This window comes from Arachis stenosperma, chromosome 3 (genome assembly GCF_014773155.1).
Source record: "Arachis stenosperma cultivar V10309 chromosome 3, arast.V10309.gnm1.PFL2, whole genome shotgun sequence".
NCBI lineage: Eukaryota > Viridiplantae > Streptophyta > Magnoliopsida > Fabales > Fabaceae > Arachis > Arachis stenosperma.
In genome coordinates this window covers 153611498-153634873 of record NC_080379.1, presented here as the reverse complement: position 1 = coordinate 153634873, position 23376 = coordinate 153611498, and the positions used below count along the sequence as shown (strand labels likewise).

At 33.7% G+C, this 23376-nt stretch overlaps 2 protein-coding genes across 2 annotated transcripts; both read left to right on the top strand.

Moving 5' to 3' along the window:
• The first annotated feature begins 10299 nt into the window (after window positions 1-10299).
• LOC130968181 (probable cinnamyl alcohol dehydrogenase 1) lies at window positions 10300-12876 on the top strand. Its single transcript, XM_057893332.1, has 7 exons — window positions 10300-10416; window positions 10738-10829; window positions 11332-11445; window positions 11528-11758; window positions 11874-12159; window positions 12292-12442; window positions 12591-12876. The coding sequence occupies exons 2-7, from the start codon at window positions 10741-10743 to the stop codon at window positions 12785-12787; spliced, it is 1068 nt and encodes a 355-aa protein (XP_057749315.1). The 5' UTR covers window positions 10300-10416; window positions 10738-10740; the 3' UTR covers window positions 12788-12876.
• A 375-nt stretch (window positions 12877-13251) lies between these two features.
• Window positions 13252-15798, top strand: LOC130968180 (L-type lectin-domain containing receptor kinase IX.1-like). Its single transcript, XM_057893331.1, has 2 exons — window positions 13252-13459; window positions 13617-15798. Exons 1-2 carry the CDS (start codon window positions 13389-13391, stop codon window positions 15625-15627), a joined length of 2082 nt encoding a protein of 693 aa, XP_057749314.1. The 5' UTR covers window positions 13252-13388; the 3' UTR covers window positions 15628-15798.
• The last annotated feature ends 7578 nt before the right edge of the window (window positions 15799-23376 follow it).

Genomic DNA, 23376 nt, shown 5'->3' with positions numbered 1-23376 from the left:
AAAAATAATTTAAAACTCACTAATATTTCTTAGTTTTACGTAATAAATTTAGCTAATGTATTTAAAAAATAATAAAAAATGAAAATAAAAATTAAACGATTTTGATAAGAATCCTTCTAGGAAGACAATGAGGAATCCTAACAATGTGTACAATGGACTAGTTATTTAGCTCAATAGGGATAAATAATAAAAATCCCTCCACATATTATCCTAAATTCAAAAACTCTCATTCAATTATTTCACATCAAATTTTAAATTTCAAATTTTCAAAAAATCTAATTAATTATTTCAAAAAAATAACCATCCAAAATTCTAATCTACCAAAATATTTCACTCCAATACCCTCATCTTTTTCAACCGGCGGCCACCCCACCTTCGTCAATAATCATCCCACTTCACATTCGCTACTTAACTTGCCACACGCTACTCACCCTTAGTAAAATTAACCATCCACTTAAGAATAAAAATAATCATCTGCTTACCTAATGAATTGAACATCCAACATATTTTAATTATATATAACTAAACACAATCCAATCAAAATAATCATCTACGTAAAATTTAAAATAACCATCGGCACACCTACTAAAATGACCATACTAAATTGACCATTAAAATAAAAGAAGAAAGAGATGAATAAAGAGAAGAAGCAACTATGATCATCCAACAATTTAATTTTTATTAAAAAAAGAAAAAAATATATAATTTGACACATGAGTCTTATGATATGATGTAACCATAAAATGAAAAAATAAAAAAAGAAATGAAAAAAAAGTTTGAACAGATGAGGAGAAGATGACGATGGTAGGTGTGAGGGGGCGTAACACCAATGCGACCGTGACCCGTCCAACGGTCATGCCTTCTGTAAGTTTTTTGGATTTGATTGTTTCTTTATTATTATATGTTGTTCTGTTTAATTTATGCTAAAAAGACTTATGATAATCATTTTATCGTAGTAGTGTAAAAGTTTGTAGATATTATATTTACTTTGTATGCTCTTAAATTTCATGTTCTTGATAGATATTTGTGACTGAGTAATTATTAAAAAAAATAGTTTAATATCTATTTTATATTCTATTTAAATTATAATAGTGAGTAAATATTTTTTTCAAAATAAATAATACGATTTTTTCATAAAAATAATATTTAAATAATTATGAAATTAGATTATACCACAAATGATGATAAATATCTTGACAATAGATCTGCTATAAAAAAATTTTAGGAATATTATGTTGTATTATATAATTTAGTTATATTTTTCTTATTTTTAATCTATATTATTTAGATTGACATATTTCTAAAAAGGGTTATTCAATTTTTTTTAAAATTATTAAATTAAATCAGTTACAAACTAATTAATTAGGTTAATTAAATATCTAAATATCTTATAATTTAATATAATTTAATTTATATAGATACATGACTTTTACAATTTTATTATTTATTGTAATAAATTCTAGAGATAATTTTTGTAAGTTATATTTCATTTTTTTATCTGCATATTCAATTTTTAAGAATAATTTTTTTAATTTTGTATTTATAATTAAATTATTTTCTACTTTCATATATGATTTTTTTATGAATATTTTTATTGCACAATTCACTTTAATAAAAATAAATTAATTTATAAAATTTAAACTTGAGCACTTGCTATGGTTAAACTCAAACTTTAATTTATTTTGTCATATTATTATATAAATATTAAATTCTTTAATTAAATACTTATTTGATTACGAAATGATATTATATGTTACTTTCTTATTGGCAATTAAATTTCAGTTACTAAACAAATATTATATTTTAGGTAATTGTATATTTTTTTGTTATTTTAAAAATTATTATATAATTTTAAGATCATTTAATTATGTTTATTTTTTTAAAACGTTGTCATTATTGGAGAGTAACTAATGTTTGTGATAATCTAAAATTGAGAAATAAAAATACAAAATATTAATATACTAAATTTTCGAAGTATAAATTTTGAAGTAAATATATGTGATTATAATTAATGATCATAATTAAAAATCTTTATTTTATTTCAATTTGTTCAAGATATGCTTATCTTAAATTTTATTTCTTTATTAATTAGCATTTTTTGTACATTTAATTGTCATTAATTTATATAAATTAAAATGTATAACTTAAAAAAATAGATACATGTCTAAAAAATGAAAAAAATATTGTTTTTTGTTAGTAAAAAATTTATGTCGCTTTAGCTTTTTTTGGCATCATATCTTACATTTTTACTATAATTAAAAGTTAGAGATAAATTATTAAATATAAATTAGTAAAAAAATATAATACTTAATGAATTATCATAATCACATTAAAAGGTATTTAAGTTATTTTTATATAATAAAAGTTATATGTTTCAAAAAATATTTGTATATAATTTATTAACGAATATATGAACTTTTATTTTTAATAAAACTATCATTGTATTAAAGTGATGCATTTAAAGATGTATAAATGAGATTTTTATTAAACAAATACAAGATAGCAAATGCAATTTTATTTTAATTTTATGTTTAATATTTAGTTTTAATTTTACCTTTAGAGTTTCAATATGTTTCAATTATATTATTTAATTTGACCAAAATTAAATAAACATTAAATTATTTAATCAATAATAAAATAAATAAATTTAATTTGAATTATTCTTTTATTATTTTCTATATCTAGGAATCAGAATGTGCTTTTATGTATTTTGATTAATAATTCTTAAAAGAGTTACTATTTTATTTATTAACATTTTAAATTTTTTTATAATATTTTCATAAAACTTGATTAATAGGTTCTTTTTCACAATGTTTTTTTTATTTTTTAACAAAAATATATCTTAATTTTTGTCTTTCATCTTTTATATTCATTGATTATACTAATTTTTTTACAATGTATTTTTTATCAATTACATGCATTATTTTTCTGTCTTTTTTTACTTTTTTTCAAAAATTATTTTATTACCTTATTTTTAATTATTTATTTTACTTTCACTCCTCATATGTTTATTATATTTTACTTCATCTTAATTTTAATTTCATAGTTAACTTTCAATTATATAAAATTTAATAGTTTTTTTTCAAAACATGCTTAAATATATTATTTATTATATACAATCATCAGGATAAACAAACAAATATAAATTGAATATATAATTTAATTTTAATTTAAACTAAAAACTAAATGAATTGTTAGAAAAATAGTAACCAATTTTATTTTTAATTTTTCTATAATTTATTTAAAGGTAAAAATCTCTTAATAACCACTAACATCACCGATAACAAAATTATAAGTCTCTATAAAATAAAAAATATATAAAATAAATAACATATATATAATTTCACATTTTTTATTTCTTATCTTTGTTTTATATTTTCGATGATGATGATGATGATGATGATGATGATGATGATGATGATGATGATGATGATGATGATCTCCAAACAAATCATTATAATAAAAGTGCTAATAGCTCCCCTCTCTTATTTACTTTCATTTTATATTCCTAAAGATACCGCCAACAAACATGCAATCCTATATTTTTTACATTTAAGATATTATAACTAAGGAACATATATAACATGCACAAAACTTTGACACAAATTTATCACGACTGATGTGTGCTTGTCTCTTGTTCATAAACCGTTGTAGGGTCCAAAGATTTTTGTTTAATGCGATCTCTTCATAAACCGTGGGAGGCTGACAGGTTTATGCTCAAGCTCCCTTCTTCATAATCCGTGGCAGGAACCACGGTTTTCCTATAGTTTGATTCCTTCATAAACCGTAGGAGGCTTCCATGGTTTATATACAATTTGTAAAACGTGGGAGGGTTCCACGGATTACATAAACTTGTTTCAGACACATAAGTAATGAAATTTGTATTGTTGCATTTGGGTAAAAAATTCGTCCATTCAATTTATATACGTAAATTGCCCTAATTTTAAAGTTATTAATCATAGATTATGGACAATTTTTTTTTTAAAAAATTCTAATGGATCAAAATGTAATTTTTTGATATTTTTATTTTTTTCTAAAATTTTTCAAACTTATCAACATTTAAGTTGTTTATATATTGTAACACCCTACTACACAGAGTTTTACGCTTAAGTCGTAGAATAGAGGTAGTGTGGTGTTACGGACCTCTAAACAGTAAAATATATACATAATAGTGCAAAAAGATAATATACTAAGAGTCTTGAAAAACGGGTAAAACAAAATTGCAAAATAAAAAGCGCAACGCTCAAGGAATAGGATTACTTGCGTGCTAAGAAACCTAATAGAAAATGATAAGGATAAGCAAGAGAGTAAAAGAAGGCCAAATATACAACATAACTAGCTCCTGACTCAGCCTGCGAAGCCAAGGCTGGCCAGAGGATATATATATATATATATATATATCCCAAAATACATCAAAGTACCAAAATAAGCTCCTATCTCTCCCTTAACCTCTATGAGGAGCAGCATACACAAGTTACTTGGAGAGTAAGCTGAACACATATATACATATATATAAACAGAAACCTAAAATACACCTAGGAACTACTTCACTTCAAAGATCCAGACGCCTAGCGAGGAGCCTCTCGACTTGCATCTGAAAACAACATGGGATGGGAAACGAAGGTTCTTAGCATGGTAAAGGTCCCACGCGTATAATAAATAAGGTCCTGGGAATGCCAGAGGAAATCCTAGAACTCCGTCATATCAGTTATCAAACTTAATTTCTAAATAGAAGCCATAAATAGGGGTAGGTAACCTAATATTTCCTGAACTTACTCACTTTTAAAACCTAACATAACACCAAGCCACTTCACCCTTTTCTCCGTCCCTCCGTAATCCAAAATTCAGCAGAGACAAGCAACCAAACGAGTTCACACACAGGTAATAAGCAGATAGTGCAAGTAGCAAGTACAACAGGTAGCAGAAAGTATATATTCAATTAGGCAAACCCAGAAAATGCATAGCAATCAAAACAAACAAGTGCACATGATGCATGCCTGTCCTATGTCTGATGAGGCTCATCTGTCGGTTATCCAACCAACCCGACAAGTCCGAAAACCTTAGACTATCCCCCGTCGCGCATTCCCAAGAGTCTATGCATAGATTTCACAATCAATTATCATTCAAATCACTCAATGGGGGCTATCTATACCCGGAAATTTATACGTGCCCGGTCACCCTTACGACGTAGGGTCAACAGAGTATCGAGATTCAACCTGAAACACGTGGTGGCAAGCCACGGTTCTTACCCAGAAAAACTCGTATCTCAGATATCATCATTCATAAGCCTTTTTATTTTCATAATCAATACATCATCAATTATCAATCCTTGGCATTAAACTTCTTTAATATTCTTATCTTCTTCATATAAGCCATCATTTACCCTTTACTTCACCCCCAAGTTATCTTATTTTCCTAGCTTCATTTATCTACTGGACTTAGTACTATACTTTAGGTCTTAAAAGGAGAAAATGGAGGTTTAGAATTGGAAATTTGGTTTAAAATAGCCAAAATCCGGTTTTGCAGCAAGCAGTGGTCACGCGTACGTGTGAGTCACGCGCACGCGTGGAGTGAACAGCAAGTCACGCGTATGCGTGAGTCATGCGTACGCGTGATCATGTGCACACGTGCACACATGGCTTCTCGCGCATGCGTCGTCAAAATTTCACGCCACGCATACGCGTAGATGGGCGTTTTTCCAAAATTGGCAGAATGCCCAGAAAGCTGCTACAAACCTGTTTTTGGTACCCTGTAACACAGATTTATATACCAAACTTCTAACGTCCATAACTTTCTCTACAAAATTCTATTTTTCACAAAATTGATATCATTCAAAAGCTCATAAAACTCTTTCATTTGCAACAAATCACAATTCCATCCAAAATTTGAAGAGTAAGTTATGGACTTCCAAAATTAATCAAAATCCACTTTTTACCAATTTCACATCCAAACCTCATTTTCATCAAACTCATGTTCCTTACCATCAAAACTTGCATATCAATAACATATCAGCCCATTTCATTAACAACCATTACCAACATTACCTTTAACCAATTCAACAAACCTTAACCATCAATAATTATCAACATATACCTCATATATAAATAACCCCTCATTTACTTATATTAACTCTTCACCTATACCACCCTTCATCACCTATATCAACCCTTTATCAACATATAACAATTAAATTCTATTAATATATATCAACCCTTCATTAATGGTTTCAAGAACACAAATTCAATACCAACGATTCATGATCATAATTTCCAACACTAGCTCAATTTCAAGTGTACACAATCAACAACTTCAACACCTCATAAATTCCAATACATGTTCATCCATAATTTATTCCAACAATATTACAAGACTAATCATTTAATGCAATTAACCAATTCAACTTAACCTATGCTTCTTCTAGCCTAAGTTTTCACAACACCTTAAATATTAAACGCGCGAAACTTAAATCATACCTTGGCCGACCACTTTATTCAACCCAAGGCAGCCTCACAAGCTAGAACACAGCCCCCCTAAGCTCACATAAACCAGCCACAAACCAAGCCTTGATCACCAATAAGCCTCCAAATACTCACTTTTCAATTCTAATGCACATATATGATTGACGATCGGATTTCTATCGGTAAAAAAATTTAAAAATATAATCGCGTTGTAAGTATAGTTCCTAAACCAACAGAGAATTCTTTCGTACAAAAGTTTTGTTTGTCACTTAAGCAAACCTAATAAAAATAAATAATCGAAGTATTCAAATCTCGGGTCATCTTCTCAACGAATTGTAGAGAAGTATGATTTATTATTGGTTATGGAAAAATGTAGATTTTTTGGTTTTTGAAATAGGGAACAGGTAATTTAAATGACAAGAAAAATAAATTAATAATTAAGAAAACTCTTGGCAAGGTATAAAAATTAGAAGTCCTATCCTAGTTATCCTTATCAATTGTGATGAGAATTGCTCGTTGCTCCCACTTAGTCAACCTCTAACTATGAAGGTAAGTCAAGTGGATAAATCAATATGAATCCTCAAGTCCTAGTCAATTCCCAAAGAAAGACTAGAGTTAGTGGAATTCAAGCCAATTAGCAACTTTCAATTATCAATCAACAAAAGAGTTTGATAACTCAAGAGTCTCTAATTACTCAACCAAAGCCAATCAAGAATATAGAAAGCTAGATAAAAATCATATATCTGAAATACCTCAAATTGCATTAATAAAAAAAATAAATCTAACATGGAAAAGTTCATAAATTAAATTGGAAAAATAAATAAAAGGAACATTGAACCTGGAAATTGAGAAGTAAAAATCCTAATCCTAAAAGAAATCCTAAATCCTAAAACCTAAGAGAGAGGAGAGAACCTCTCTCTCTAAAAGCTACATCTAAAATCTAAAATTGTGAATTATTAGCTTCCTCCATGAATGGATACATTTCCCTACTTTATAGCCTCTAATCTGTGTTTTTTGGGCCGAGAATTGGGTCAGAAACAGCCCAGAAATTGCTGAAAACAAATTCTGCTACGCTGATTTTCTGCAGAACGACGCGTCTGCGTGATCCACGCGTGCGCGTTGTTTTGATGTATGTCCACTATAGAAAATTATATATCATTTCGAAGACCCGGACGTTAGCTTTTCAACGCAACTGGAACCACATCATTTGAACCTCTGTAGCTAAAGTTATGACCGTTTGCGTGCAAAGAGGTCAGGTTGACAGCTTTGGCGATTCCTTCAGTTTCTTGTATTCCTTCCACTTTTGCATGCTTCATTTCCATTCTCTAAGCCATTTCTGCCCTATAATCTCTGAAATCACTTAACACACGGATCACAGCATCGAATGGTATAAAGGAGAATTAAAATACACAATAAAAAGATCTCTAGGAAGCAAGTTTTCAACCATAGAATAACTTTGGAAAGGAATTGTAATATCATGCTAATCATATGAATAAGTGGGTAAAGACTTGATAAAAACCACTCAATTAAACACAAAATAAACCATAAAATAGTGGTTTATCAATGACTCAATTCACCCCTAATTCACACACACACACACACACACATATAATTTAAGATTTTTCATCAAGAAATCAAAATTGACTAGGATTTAAGTGATCCTTACCACATCCATATGCATAGTAACTCAAACCCAGTAAGCTCCACAAACTAAATTGAACCTAGAACATCAAAATTGGCAAAATCTCATCATAGGATTTCAAATTCAAGAATAGAAAAGGAATAAAGATTTTGGAACGAAATTGGAGTTTACTGGTAAAATTGATCCAATAGAAGTGTAAAGCTCGACGCGTTGGATGCGTGGCCGCTAACGGTGCGGCGATAAGAGCTCAAACGAGGAAGATATGGTCTTGAATATTTGATGAGGGTTAGGGATCCTCTTCTCTCCCCAAATCTGTTTCAGCGTTGTTGTTGTTGAAATGGGAAAGAAGAAGCTTCTGCCGCTCTTTAAGTCATGGTTTGGTTGGACCCACGGGTCCGATTTGGTCTTTTCGGTCTAATTTTGGGCCAAATTTTTAAAATTGGTACCAAAATTCTCGTTTTGACGAGCTCTATCCTATTTTGATATTAGTTATTCATTTTTAATTTTTCTAATTAAAATTCAAATTATTGACTAGTTATTTACCAATTTTAGCGGGATTTACATACATCACTTCTCAAAATATTATGATTTCACAAGTTATAATATATGGAGTAAATCACCTTTATAAACTATTTACAAACCACTTTTACATATATCCCCTAAAGTAAAAAAGGCTACGTGCATGTTTCAATTTACATATCTATTTAAATCAAATTTATGGAGTTCGAATTATGTGTTTTCGTAGTAAATCGAATCTATAAGATTCGAATTACTTGGATGCTATCTATGCTATTAAATTAAATGAAGGAGATTCAATTTACAATGAGATAAATTGCTACTAAGTAAGTATAAATTGAACCTTATTCCTTCGATTTAGTATGAATCATATAAATCGAAATTTATAGATTCGATTTAGTAGGGAATGATATAATTCGAATTATTTGAATTCAATTTACTTTCGAATCACAATGTCAAGTAATTTGAATCCTATAGATTCGATTTAGAAAATTCATTAAATTTGATTTATATAGAAATGTAAATGGAAACAACTAGATAATGTTTTTGGGTTTGGGGGATTCAAGTAATTTTGGGGTGAGTTTGGTTTATCAACGTAAATTAACCTAATATGTGATATTAGTTATTGTTATATATATGAAAATGTGACTTATTTATACATTGTTTAGATTAGAAGAATTTGTAGGAAAATAAAATGCTAAAAAAAATGGATGGAAAAATCAATTTTTCATTGTTTGGATCAACAAAGAAATTGAATGGAAAACATAAAAGTGTATGTAGAACTCATGTAAATTTTTTCTCTTCAAAGTTGCAAAAAAAAAAAAAAAATGCAAAAGTACAAAATAGGTAAAAATACAGAGTTAGCATTTAAATTATAATTTATATATAATATATAAAAACATTAATATAATTTTATTCTATTATAATTTTTTCTCTTCTTACTTTTCTTTCCATCCAAGCAAAAGAATTTTTTTCTATTTTTTTATTTATTTTTTCTTCATCTAAACAACATAAAAAATATACCTTTTTTGCAGAAACTTTCCTCTTATTTTTTTTCTTATCCAAACAATAACTTAGTATTTATCCATTTATCTTCTATTAATATTATTATAACAAGGATACATGTGACTTTATAAAAATGATATAACCTAAACTTTGATTATTTGAGGATTTATTGAGTGGTTAGAATAATTCTAGATCACGAACTAATGAATGTTAGCAATAGAAATGATCACAAAAACAACCGAAATGAGTATTTACATGGATTAATAAGTATTGGATTAAAAACGGGATTAAAAACAATGCGAATGAAAAATTAATCTATTTTAAAGACAAATACAATTTTTTTCTATGAATTTTTTAACTCAGCAAGTCGAGGACTAATCCACCATATGTCAATACTCTATTTATTAAGAGTTTGTCGCTAACTAAAGGATTGTTATACACACAAGACGAAATTCGAACTCAAAATACTTACTTAAGTAGACAAATAAAATAACCATTCGACTAATCTAAATTAATTAAAATAAATATAATTATTTTTAATATTTTTAAATTGTAAAATATTTATAATAATAATTACTATATATATTTTTCATTTAAATTTTAATAATATTTTTATATAATTGTATGTATTACCCGTGCAGACACGGGAAGATCCACTAGTAGCATGCAAAAAGTCAAAATCCCATTGCATCACTGTTTGGATTCTATTATAAATAGTTCGTGAGTTGCCGCTGCTCGTGGTTGGTATCTTCGTCGCAGAGAGTTCAACAACAAGCGCCACCTCGCATAGCACAGGTCACTCATCTTCTTCCCTTTTCTCACTTCTTTTCTTCTAATTAAAATTAATTTTCTCACACCTGATAATCTAATATGCGTGATGATAATCATAGGGGAAATCAAAGAAACAAGCTTATTCCTTTTTATCTCTTCTGAAATATCTGTGTAGTTTTTTTACTTAAAATTAGTTGTTTAATCGTTACCAGCATTTCACGTTTCTATGATGGAACTCTATGTTCTCAACTGTTGGAAGAGCGTAATAACCTGTATTTCTTGTATAGTTTCCTCATGTTAGTTTGAGATTGATGATGTTTAATTGCATGTGATGGATTTTGAAAGATAATGAGTGCTGAAGAAGCCAATAAAGATTGCCTAGCGTGGGCTGCAAGAGATTCATCTGGAGTCCTATCACCTTACAAATTCAGTCGCAGGCATGTCATCTTATATTTTGTTCAATCAAAGTGAATCTTTTTTCAAGGGACACCAATTTCCTCCTTTTTCCCATTTATATAAAATCCCCAATTCAACCAAACATGGAGGCACAGAATAGTTCCTTAAGATTTGAAAGACACGAATTTGTTCCTCAGTAGACAAGTTCTTCCCTCTTCATTTTAGCGGATATATTAGTCTTTCGTATATATGTACGCATTTTTTATGGAACGACTCATCTTTCACCTTTTATTTTTTTTTTTTCAAATAATAAGCATAAATTTGTCATTTTGAAATCTTGAGGGGAGTTTTTTCTTTTTTCCACTCTCTCTTTTCTGGTCAGGAACGAGATTTAGGGTTTACTCTGTATTCTTTTTTGGCTCTTTATTTTCATTTTATTGTGGGGAAGGGTGATGGTTGATCAGGTTTTGCTTTTGGTTTGAAGTTGTACCAACTAATTATTTGCTTGATTTCTTGATCACATGGCAAATGATGGTTGCTCAGGGCTCTTGGGAATGATGATGTTCACATAAAAATTACCCACTGTGGGGTTTGTTATGCTGATGTTGTTTGGACTAGGAATAAACATGGTGATTCCAAATATCCTGTAGTACCTGGGTAAGTTGGCTGATTTTGCTGTATGTAGAAATGAATAGCCTATTTATTTAGACTGATCTTTTTGCAATATTCTGTTTGTCAGACATGAGATTGCCGGGGTTGTGGAAAAAGTTGGTTCTAGTGTCCAGCGTTTCAAAGTTGGTGACCATGTTGGAGTAGGGACTTATGTCAACTCATGCAGGGATTGTGAGTATTGTAATGACAGACAAGAAGTTCATTGTGTGAAGGGAGCAGTTTATACCTTCAATGGCGTTGATGTTGATGGAACAATTACAAAAGGAGGATATTCAAGTTACATAGTAGTCCATGAAAGGTGAATTTAGAAGATGCTAGTTACTTGTTATATCTATTATGAATTATGGAATTTTGTCTTTGGCTTTCTGAAATCTCTTTCAATGATGTATACATGTTTGGTCTTCTGTCGACAGGTACTGTTATGTGATACCCAAGAATTACCCATTGGCTTCAGCTGCTCCGCTGCTATGTGCTGGAATCACTGTTTACAGTCCCATGATGCGCCACAAAATGAATCAACCTGGCAAGTCTCTAGCAGTGATTGGTCTTGGTGGTCTTGGTCATATGGCAGTGAAATTTGGAAAGGCATTCGGGTTGAATGTAACAGTTATCAGCACCAGTGTATCCAAGAAAGAAGAGGCCCTGAGCGTACTCGGTGCAGATAAATTTGTTGTTTCAACTGATAAAGAGCAAATGGCGGTAAGAATTTCACCGAACATGTATCAAGTAACCTTTTCCTTAGATCATGAAGACACTATTGAGTTATCAATTCTGCTGCTTCATTTTTCTGTAAAAAATCAACATGGATGAGAATTATTATTTCCTATGCAGGCACTGGCTAAGTCTTTTGACTTTATAATTGATGCGGCTTCCGGTGATCATCCGTTTGATCCTTACATGGCATTGTTGAAGATATCTGGTGCTATGGTCCTGGTTGGGTTCCCTAGTGAAGTCAAATTCAGCCCTGCTAACCTTATTCTTGGTATGTATAGCTTTTCAGAGTATAGAAAATTCTTTGTTAGAATGGTGCAATATTTTGTTTATGCATACTCTCACTTAAATAAATAAGCTTATCTTGGTAGCTTAAAGCAGTGTTAGGAACCGGTGTAAATGCATAATCTTGTTGGCAGGTATGAGAACCATATCAGGGAGTGTTACTGGTGGCACAAAAGAGACACAAGAGATGATTGACTTCTGCGCCGCAAATGGAATTCACCCAAGCATAGAAGTGGTTCCAATAGAGTATGCAAATCAAGCTCTTGAGAGAATGATAAATAGGGATGTGAAATATCGGTTTGTTATAGATATTCAAAACTCCCTAAAATAGGTCCAAAGAAATGAGTATACATGGTTGTGGACCGACCTCTTTTTATATACATGTTGGAAGATTTGGATAAATATATCATATTTTCTAGTCGGCTTTTGAGTTTCTATTTCTCCGCTCCTCACATGGTTTCAAATCAGTAAGGACTGAAGTTGAGGACTGCGAATTTTGAATGTCTGGGACATGTTGAGAACTAGAAAAATAATTCCTGTGGTTTTATTATCATATCTCGTAAGTAAAAGATTCTAACTATTTTCTGGCAACCATATTATTATTATTATTATTATTTGAAGGCGGTCTCATTTGATACGTTTATATACTGCAACTGCTCCAACTGGCATGGGGAGTTTACCATGGACTTCAGTTGGTATGATTAATAGGAACCACCTTGGGAAACAAGAATCCAGCATATTCTGACAGAAGGAAACAGTTGTGCAGATTGGCTGGCTACCCAAGCAGTTTCAAATTCAAATATGGGTTCACCTTCTTAGATAATCCACCACTAGAGAATAGAGCTAGCCAAGATGTAACCCCTTCAACCTTAGATTTTCTTTTCTCTTGGGCCTAGGCCCGGTTAGGTCACCAAGACAAAAAATATGCTGGCATGGGATCCACGTTGATTAGTAGTACTACAACCGTTATTCGTCAACGTCAACGCCCTATGGCTATTAACAGGTAAGAATGTGGTGGCTTGCAATCTCCAAGGGTAATGTGTGTTTTGAGTTTCCAGAATCTAAGTAACTCGTTACATAAACTTGCTAACGATGCTGTTATCCATCTTGTTGATATTGATAATCCCTTATGGATCCTCCTTATCATTCAACTTCACCAGTTTTGATCCCAACAACAAGGACATAGTGTATGAGCAATCTGCATCACCAGTGACACCATCAATCCAACTCACAAGAAACCGGAAAGACGCTCCCCTGGGTAGCAGCACTGGTCGTGCCACTTACTACCAACCCATGCACCTGTGGGACAAAGCTTCAAGGAATCTCACACACTTCACAACCCATTTCTCCTTCATCATTGACTCCCAGAATCGAACTAACTATGCAGATGGCTTCGCATTCTTTCTTGCCCCTAACGGCTCGAAGCTCCCGAATGCGGGGGGAGGCACCTTGGGTCTCGTACCGAATAACCAGACACTCAACGCAACTGAAAACCCTTTTGTGGCTGTGGAGTTTGATATCTTCTCAAATGTTGAATGGGATCCACCAGCAGAACATGTCGGCATTGACATCAACTCAATGAGGTCCGCAGCTAACGTCACATGGTTCGCTGCGGATAGCATCATGCAAGGGAAGCTCAATCAGGCTTGGATCAGTTACGATGCTACTTCCCTCAATCTGAGTGTCACCTTCACTGGCTCTAACAATGGCACCACACTGCTGCAACATCTATCTGCCATAGTGGACTTGAGAACTTATCTTCCCGAACATGTTACCTTTGGATTCTCAGGTGCCACAGGAACTTCATTTGCTATACATCAAATTCTTTCATGGGATTTCAACTCGACTTTGCAAGAACTACAAGTCATTGTAAAGCCCCCAGCAATGTCTCCAAGCTACCCACATGTAGTTACCAAAAAGAAGAAAGAGGCCAACAACACAGGACTAGCAGTGGGATTGGCCATGGGCGGGGTGGTTGTGGTTTTGGGTTTGGGCTTGGTTTCGTTTAAATTGTGGAAGAAAGGAAGTGATGATGAAGAGGAAGATGATCAAGATTTTGAGGAGCATATGGGGGAGGATTTTGGAAGGGGAACCGGGCCTAAGAGGTATTCATATGCTGAATTAGCACGTGCAGCGGATAATTTCAAAGATGAGAACAAGCTTGGTCAGGGTGGATTTGGAGGTGTCTATAGAGGGTACCTTAAAGATATCAACTCCTATGTTGCTATCAAGAGGGTGTCAGAACATTCTCATCAAGGAATAAAGGAATTCGCATCGGAAGTAAAGATCATTAGCCGGCTTAGGCACCGAAATCTTGTGCAACTGATTGGTTGGTGTCCGAAAAGGAAGAAGCTCTTGCTTGTATATGAGTACATGCCTAATGGAAGCTTAGATGTTCATCTTTTCAACAAGCAGAATCTGCTGAGATGGACAGTTAGATACAACATAGCTCGAGGCTTGGCGGCCGCACTGCTATACTTGCACGAAGAATGGGAACAATGTGTTGTCCATAGGGACATCAAATCAAGCAACATCATGCTGGATTCAGAGTTCAATGCCAAACTTGGGGATTTTGGGCTAGCAAGACTTGTTGACCATGCAAAAGGCGCGCAAACCACGGCTCTAGCCGGTACTCTGGGCTACATGGCTCCCGAATGCAATACCACATTCAGGGCTACTAAAGAATCAGATGTGTACAGTTTTGGAGTTGTGGCATTGGAGATAGCGTGTGGAAGGAAACCCATCAAATATAATGCTCCGGAAAGGGAAATCAATATTGTAGAATGGGTGTGGGGTCTCTATGGAAGTGGAAGAATTCTTGAAGCAGCTGATGAAAGGCTAGATGGAGATTTTGTGGAGGAACAAATGAAATGCTTGATGGTTGTTGGGCTGTGGTGTGCTCACCCTGATCATAGACACAGACCTTCAATGAGGCAAGCAATTCAAGTGCTTAACTTTGAAGCTCCATTACCCACTCTTCCATTGAGTTTGCCTGTCCCTACCTATGTTCACCCGTCTTCTAATTTAGCTCCATTCAGCATAGACAATTCTTCAGGGGATGTCCAATACCAGACCATGAGCTCCAGCTCAAACTCAAACACAACCTCCTCCGGTGTCACCACAACTTCTGATGATGGATCTCCCTCTAAGTCACTTCTATACTCGTGGTAACATACGTTAATGCAGTAAAGTGAATGTTTCTTCTGTCTTTTCTTTCTTTCTTTGCATAGTGGATTTTTCACTTGCTTTCTTTTTTTGGGGTTGTGATGATCTTCATCTAATAATTAAGGCCCTATGAACCATGTAACTTGAAATAATTGTGATTTAATTTCTATACAGAAATTTATGAAAGAATATGTTATATCAATATTCTAAGGAAATCAACAAAAAATCTACTAATACAAATAATACAGAGACACATAACTGATAAGTCTTGAAACTTAAAAGATAAGGATAGGTGGTTAAGTGGTTATGTGGTTTGACTGAGGGAGGATGCCCCTTTAGGTGATTGAGTATCATAGGTGTTTCCGGGATAGTCTTCTTGAGATTATGTGTTGTTTGTAATTTGTCTAAACAATTCTCCACTTTGGGTCGATAGTCCTAACAATAATCCAAAAAAAATGTAACTTTATTAAAGACGGATGAGAACAAAGGTCATATGCAAATTATATATAATACTCAACATAATTAACTAATTAAATAAAAGTGAAATATTGACACAGAAAGTTAATAAATCATGTCCAAATTAACAGTAGAATAGAATATGGACGCTTTAAAAAAATGTTTCTTCATAACATATTATCATCACCTTCAAGTTTTATCCTCATCTAAACAGATTAGTAGAATAAACAATGAAGAAGAAAGTTTTAGGCAGTTCTTGGGATAGGATATATATACTGAAAGAACTATTCAATCTAACCATCTAAGTGCATTCGGCAAGAGTCTATTCATCCCTAAGACTTTGGCAGTTCTTGGCACAACAATGGTTGGAGAAGGGAAACAATCACTGAGCAAACTATATCATAATTAGGTGTTAGGTACTAAAAATATTTGAACCTTCATTATTGTAGTTGCGTCATGGATGATGTAGTCTAAGAATAGAGGGTGGAATCTTCTTGCAAAAGTATTAAGTTGACAGAAATGAACATAATTTGCACTCGGCTTATATAGCTAATTGTTAAGAATATATCGATATAGAAGACCAATTCAGAATTGGCAATTCTAATGAGATCATAGTAAGATGGTTTCATTTCGATGGAATTAGAGTAATATTTTAGCGCATTGTGTGTAAAGCAAAATACTTTGCTATGGAAGCTGAGAATCTGATGGTAACATATTGGTCATCACGAAAAGTATCTGTCAACGAGTGCAGATAGATTCGCAACACTTTGGTACCGTTACTGTAACTAGCAGTGAAGGCAAATTACCTCTGGAAACTCAACCTTCATCCAAGGATCATGAACTTTGTGTGGAGATTGATGAAGAACTGCCTCCCAACAAAGCTTAATCTTCAAAGGAGAGGTAAGAATTGTCTAGCTCTTTGTCCTATCGGAGAGAGGAATCTGATTTGCACTTGTTTAGAGATTGTGATTTCGCCCAAAGATTTTGGGTTTTGATATCCCTTACTTTAAAGGCCAGAGATGGAGAACCAGGCGAGTCTTCAAGCATGGGTTAAAGATATGCTAAAGGTTCTAGATAGAGACCAAAGAGGTTTTTTTTTTGCACCTGTTTGCATGCTATCTGGAAAGCTAGAAATGCCTTAGTTTTTTAGTATAAACATTGATTTGGCCGAGTTAGTAGAGCTAGCAAAAAAGAATTTTGTAGATTATGGCCTGGCTATTTCAGCTGCAACTTTCGGAACCACAATCTCAAGTAGAGAAAATGAGGGCGGAAACTCCTCATGGTCGGCTCCTCCTCCAAATTCTCTGAAGATTAATACAGATGCTGCACTTGTGGCAAACAAGATGGCTGGTGCAGGGGCTGTGGCCAGGGATTCGGATGGCATCATTCTTGCTGCAGCAACTTGGAGAATTGATTCAAGTGTGGAACCTCATGAAGCCGAAGCTCAAGCTTATTTTTTAGGTATGCAATTAGAGAAATACTGCTGGTTTTTGGATAGTGTGCTTGAATGTGATAGCTCTGAAGTGATTCTAGCTCGAAAGAATGCAAGGGTGGGGGACAATTATTTTGGTTCTTGTATAGCTGATTGTTTAAACTTGATTAGCAGCTTTAGATCAGTGAGTTTTTTGCATGTAAAGAGGGAGGGAAATAGAGTGGCACATAGTTTAGCTAACTTTGCTCTTACCAGTCCTAATTTGTTAGGCTGGAGGAAGCACCTGACCATATTTGTATTTTGGTATCTTTGGATTGTCTTAGTCCAATGATGGTTAATCAGTAAAGGATTACCATTTACAAAAAAAAAAATGTTAGGCAACACTCAAATTCCGTGAACTATTCAATCACATATTCAATAGACCTCAAGTTGTTGATATCAATACCCACATGTTAGGTGATGGATCCCAATCATTGATTAATGATTTTATTTAGGATAGTTCCTCTTTTTTTATTTTGATGACTTCTTATTGAAACCAAGAAATGCTTGGTCCTTGATACTGGTTATTTTAAACTGACTTCCAAAAAGTAATATTCATTATCAAAAGAAATAAAGGCAGGATAAAGACCTCAGTCGGATGAACATTCTTTGTTGTGGTGCATAAATTTTTTGTCCCACCATCAGAGAGTAAAATAAAAATTAACGCAGAAGGAAACCTATCAAATATAATGCTCGGGAAGCGGAAATGAATATTGTAGAATGGGTGTGGGGTCTCTATGGAAGTGTAAGAATTCTTGAAGCAGCAGATGAAAGGCTCGATGGAGATTTTGTGGAGGAAGAAATGAAATGCTTGATGGTTGTTGGGTCTTCAATAAGACATGCCATTCAAGTTCTCAATTCTGAACCTTCCTTACCCACTCTTCCATCCAAATTGCCAATACAAATCTGTTGAGAAAAATCAACAAAGGTTCAAACAAGAATTTGTCTAATATCGGAAGCATCAAAAATAATTTTTCTACAACTTATGCAATTAAATAGGCAATACTAAAGATACTTCAAACAACAAATATAATGACAGAAATTAAATAATTAGACACTCGAATTTTAACGTGGGAAAATTCTCAAAAGAAGGACAAAAAATCTACAGAACCTAGTCCAATAAAATCTTTCATTATTAGAATAATAGATACACAAACAGTCTTCCTAATGACACTAGGGCATCTCAACAATCAATAAAATACACCATCAAAACAGATGGAATCAACATAATCTCTCCACAAAGTGGATATCTCAAATCAAACAAAAGAGAAGGCAATACAACTAGCAAGTTATATCCTAATGTTCATCTCTACACCAGAAATAACATACTAAAATTTCATAAAAAATGGGGCAAGTTTACCGGTTCAATCGGATCAAAATTTGCTTGCCCTCCCCCCTCCCCCCTCCAATTCTTCTTCTCTTCGACGCTGAAGCAAGGCCTCATTTTTTTCTTTTAAAAAAAAATAAAAAGAAAGCTTCTCATATTCTCTCGTGGCTTATACGTCACTTTCTTTCATTCTTTTATTTATATCCTTTTTTATTTATTTAAGTTGTGTGGGCCCCACTTGAGATTGGGGACCCACTAACAAATCTCCTCCTCACCAACTCAAGTGAGGATAAGTTGCTCTATCAAGCCCACCTTCTCTTTGTAGGAATCAAACTTCACTGTAAGTAAACCCTTAGTCATCATATCTGACCCATTTTCATCAGTATAGATCTTCTCAAGTGCATATGATTTCATCTCAAGCACTTGACGTATCCAATGATATCTCACCTTTATGTGTTTCGATCTAGAATGAAACGTCAGATTCTTATTAAGATGGATAGCACTCTGACTGTCACAAAGTAACACAAACTTCTCTTTATTGATGCTTAACTCTTGTAGAAATTTCTTCATCCACAAGAGTTCTTTAGAAGCTTCAACAACAACAATGTATTCTGCCTCTGTAGTAGACAAAGCAACACATTTCTGAAGTCGAGATTGCCACGACACAGCTCCCCCTGCAAAAGTCATCATATAACCAGAAGTAAACTTTCTTGAATCAAGATCCCCAGCCATATCTGCATCTGTGTAACCATCCAACACAGGTTGGTCACTCTCAAAGCATAAACAAACTCTGAAAGTACCATTAAGGTATCTGAGAATCCACTTCACTGTTTGCCAGTGTTTCTTGCCAGGATTAGAGAGAAATCGATTAACAACTCCAATGTCACGAGTAATATCTGGCCTGGTGCAAACCATAGCATACATCAAACTACCAACTGAAGATGCATATGGAATCTTCTTTATTTCTGATTTCTCTTTCTCACTTGTAGGACATTGCTGTGAACTCAACTTGAAATGACTAGTAAGTTGTGTACTAACAGGTTTGGAATTACTCATGCTATACTTCTCTAAAACTTTCTCAATGTACTTCTGCTGCGACAACCACAGTTTTCTATTCTTCCTGTCATGAGTGATACTCATGCTAAGGATTTTCTTTGCAAGACCCAAATCCTTCATAGCAAAGGATCTGTTCAAGTCTTTTTTAAGACTTTCAATATTCTTAGCGTCATGACCAACAATCAACATGTCATCAACATAAAATAAGAGAATTATAAAATCACAATCAGAGAATTTCTTAATATACATACAATGATCAGAAGAAGTCTTACTATACCCATGATCTTCCATGAAGGAATCAAACTTCTTGTACCACTGCCTTGGTGCTTGCTTCAGCCCATATAAGCTCTTCTTCAACTTGCATACAAGATGCTTCTTTCCTTTAACCTCGAAACTCTTTGGTTGCTCCATGCAAATTTTTTTATCTATGTCACCGTGAAGGAATGTAGTCTTCACATCAAGCTGCTCAACCTCTAAATTCAAGATAGCCGCCAATCCAAGCATAATCCGAATAGAGGACATCTTCACAACTGGAGAGAAAATCTTCTCAAAATCAATACATTTCTTTTGCTCAAAACCTTTCACAAGCAATCGAGCTTTGTACCTTGGCCGTGAGACATTTTCATCTGCTTTCCGTTTGAACACCCATTTATTCTTAAATGCTCTTTTACCTTTCGGTAGCATTACCAATTCAAAAGTATGATTCTCATGCAAGGATTTCATTTCTTCTTGCATGGCCTTCAACTAATCTTCCTTATGCTCATCAGACATAGCTTTATGGTAGCTCTCTGACTCTCCAATCACAGTGTTCATCATCACATACTCACGAGGAGAGTATTTCTAAGAAGGATGACGCTCTCTAGTAGATCTTCTCAATTTAGGGTCCACTGGTGGTTTAGGTGGGACTTTAACATCTGGTGGAACTTCTGTATCTGACAACTCAAGTTGAGGTGTAGGTTCATCATGCAAATCATCACCATCATTATCAACTTGTACATCTCTCCCATCAATAGAAGGTCTAGTGGAAGGACCAGGTTCATAATCAACAGAACGTCTAACAGTTATTGTTGACTTATCTGTCTTCTCCAAGTCTTCAAGAAAAATCACATCTCGGCTTCTAATTATCTTCTTGCTCACCGGATCTCATAATCTGTAACCAAAGTCTTTGTGACCATAACCCATGAAGATACACTGCTTTGACTTTCCATCAACTTTAGACCTTTCATCTCTTGGAATGTGAACAAACGCCCTGCAGCTGAACACTCGCAAGTGACTATAGGAGAAATCTTTTCCTCTCTAAACTTTTTCTGGAACATCACCATTAAGTGGAACTGAAGGAGAAAGGTTGATAAGATCTACTGCAGTTCTCATCGCTTCATCCCAAAAGGATTTAGGCAACTTTGCATGAGAGAGCATACACCTGACTCTATCATTGATAGTGCGATTCATTCTCTCTACAACTTCATTATGTTGAGGAGTCTTAGGAACTGTCTTCTCGAACTTGATCCCATGTCCTTTACAATATTCTTCAAACGGACCCTTGTATTTACCATTATTATCTGTTCGAACACATTTCAATTTCCTTCCTGATTCTCTTTCAACACTTGCATGAAAGTGTTTAAAGATTCTGAGCACATGGTCTTTAGATTTCAAAACAAAAGTCCACATTTTTTTGAGAATAATCATCAATAAAAGTAACAAAATATGATGCACCACCTATGAGGTCCAGAATTATGAAATGATACTCTAGCATGCTTTTCAACAAAACAATGAGTGTAAGTATTTAAAGTTGTACCTTTCACAGGAAGTGAGTGCTTCTTGACTAAGACGCTTAGTCCTTTCTCGCTCAAGTAACCAAGACGTATATGCCACAAATTAGAAGAGGAATCATCAGCTACATTCACATCTTCTTTGCACAACGTTGCTTGCAACCGGTAGAGAGTAGTGAGACTATTGTCTTCTCTAGCAACAATGAGAGCCCCTTTGGTAATCTTGCATTTTCCACTACCAAAGAAAGTGCATTACCCCTCTTGATCCAATGCCTTCACTGAAATAAGATTGAACCGCATATTTGGCGCATACCTAACATTCTTCAACTGTAACTTGCATCCCATGTTAGTTTCAAGCCACATATCACCCATACCAATGATATCACACACTCCTTTATCTTCTAATTTGATGTTGGCAAAATTTCCAGCAGTATAGGCATTGAAAAATTCACGTTTCGCAGTGACATGACATGAGGCACCAGAGTCCATAATCCAAGTGGAATAATCACAGACAAGATTCACATAATTTTCATCATATGTGATAAGAACATCTTCATAAATAATAGCAACAGTTTCTTTATTACTATCTTTACCTTTGTCTTCGTTTCTTCCCCTTGATTGTTCTCTTTTCAAGAACCTACAATACCTCTTGATATGCCCCAACTTGCCACAATGGTGACAAATGAACCCCTTTCTTGGCTTGTACTTTCCTCTTGACTTGCTTCGACTATCTGACTTGTCAGAACTGTGAGGTTTTCTACTTTGACTTCTCCCCCATGACTTTGAAACAAGTGCTTCTGACTGGGAGGAGGCATTAGTCAAACCTCGCTCATTTCTTCTTACTTCTTCATTCAACATGTTCTCTTTAACCATTGTTAACGTCAATTTCCCATTTGGAGCTGAGTTAGTCAGTGTCACAACCAGAACTTCCCAACTATCAAGCAAAGAGCTCAACACAACAAGGCTTGCAATTCATCATTTAAAGTGATTTCATTATTTGTCAGTTGGTTCACCGTCTCTTGAAAAATACTCAAGTACTCCGACATTGATTTACCTTCAGTATACTTCATATTGACAAGTTTCCTGATCAAGAATGTTTTGTTTTGCACATTCTTCCCCTCATATAACTCCTTTAATTTGTTCCACATCTTCTCGACATTCGTTTCGGTGTCAACATATAGATACACACTAAAATCAAGCTATTGCCTAATCAAAACAACTGCCTTCCGATTCAGCTTCTTCCATTCAGCATCGGATTTGGTACCTTTGGATTTATCCCCTTCCACAGGATCATACAAGTCCTTGCTATACAACATATCTTCCATGAGGGTGTTTCAAATCGAGTAATTTTGAGAATTCAATTTGATCATATTTGGTCCATGAGTATTTTCCTCCATTTAACCAGCACAGAAATAAACAACCAAAGCTCTAGATACCATTTTGTTGGGAAAAATCAACAAAGGTTCAAACAAGAACCTGTCTAACAGCGGAAGCACCAAAAATAATTTTCTCACAACCTGTGTAATTAAATAGGCAATATCAAAGATACTCCAAATAACAAATATAATGGCAGAAAAACACCAAAATTTTAATGTGGAAAAATCCCCCAAAAGAAGGACAAAAAATTCACAGGACCTAGTCCAGTAAAATCTTCTACTATCAGAATAATGGGTACA

Excerpts from the sequence above, each read along its gene's own strand:
- LOC130968181 (XM_057893332.1), top strand. The coding sequence starts at position 10,741 with ATGAGTGCTGAAGAAGCCAATAAAGATTGCCTAGCGTGGGCTGCAAGA. Across the intron at positions 10,830-11,331 it reads CCTTACAAATTCAGTCGCAG|GGCTCTTGGGAATGATGATG; the intron begins GCATGTCATCTT and ends ATGGTTGCTCAG. Across the intron at positions 12,160-12,291 it reads CTGATAAAGAGCAAATGGCG|GCACTGGCTAAGTCTTTTGA; the intron begins GTAAGAATTTCA and ends TTTCCTATGCAG.
- LOC130968180 (XM_057893331.1), top strand. The coding sequence starts at position 13,389 with ATGGGATCCACGTTGATTAGTAGTACTACAACCGTTATTCGTCAACGT. Across the intron at positions 13,460-13,616 it reads CGCCCTATGGCTATTAACAG|TTTTGATCCCAACAACAAGG; the intron begins GTAAGAATGTGG and ends CAACTTCACCAG.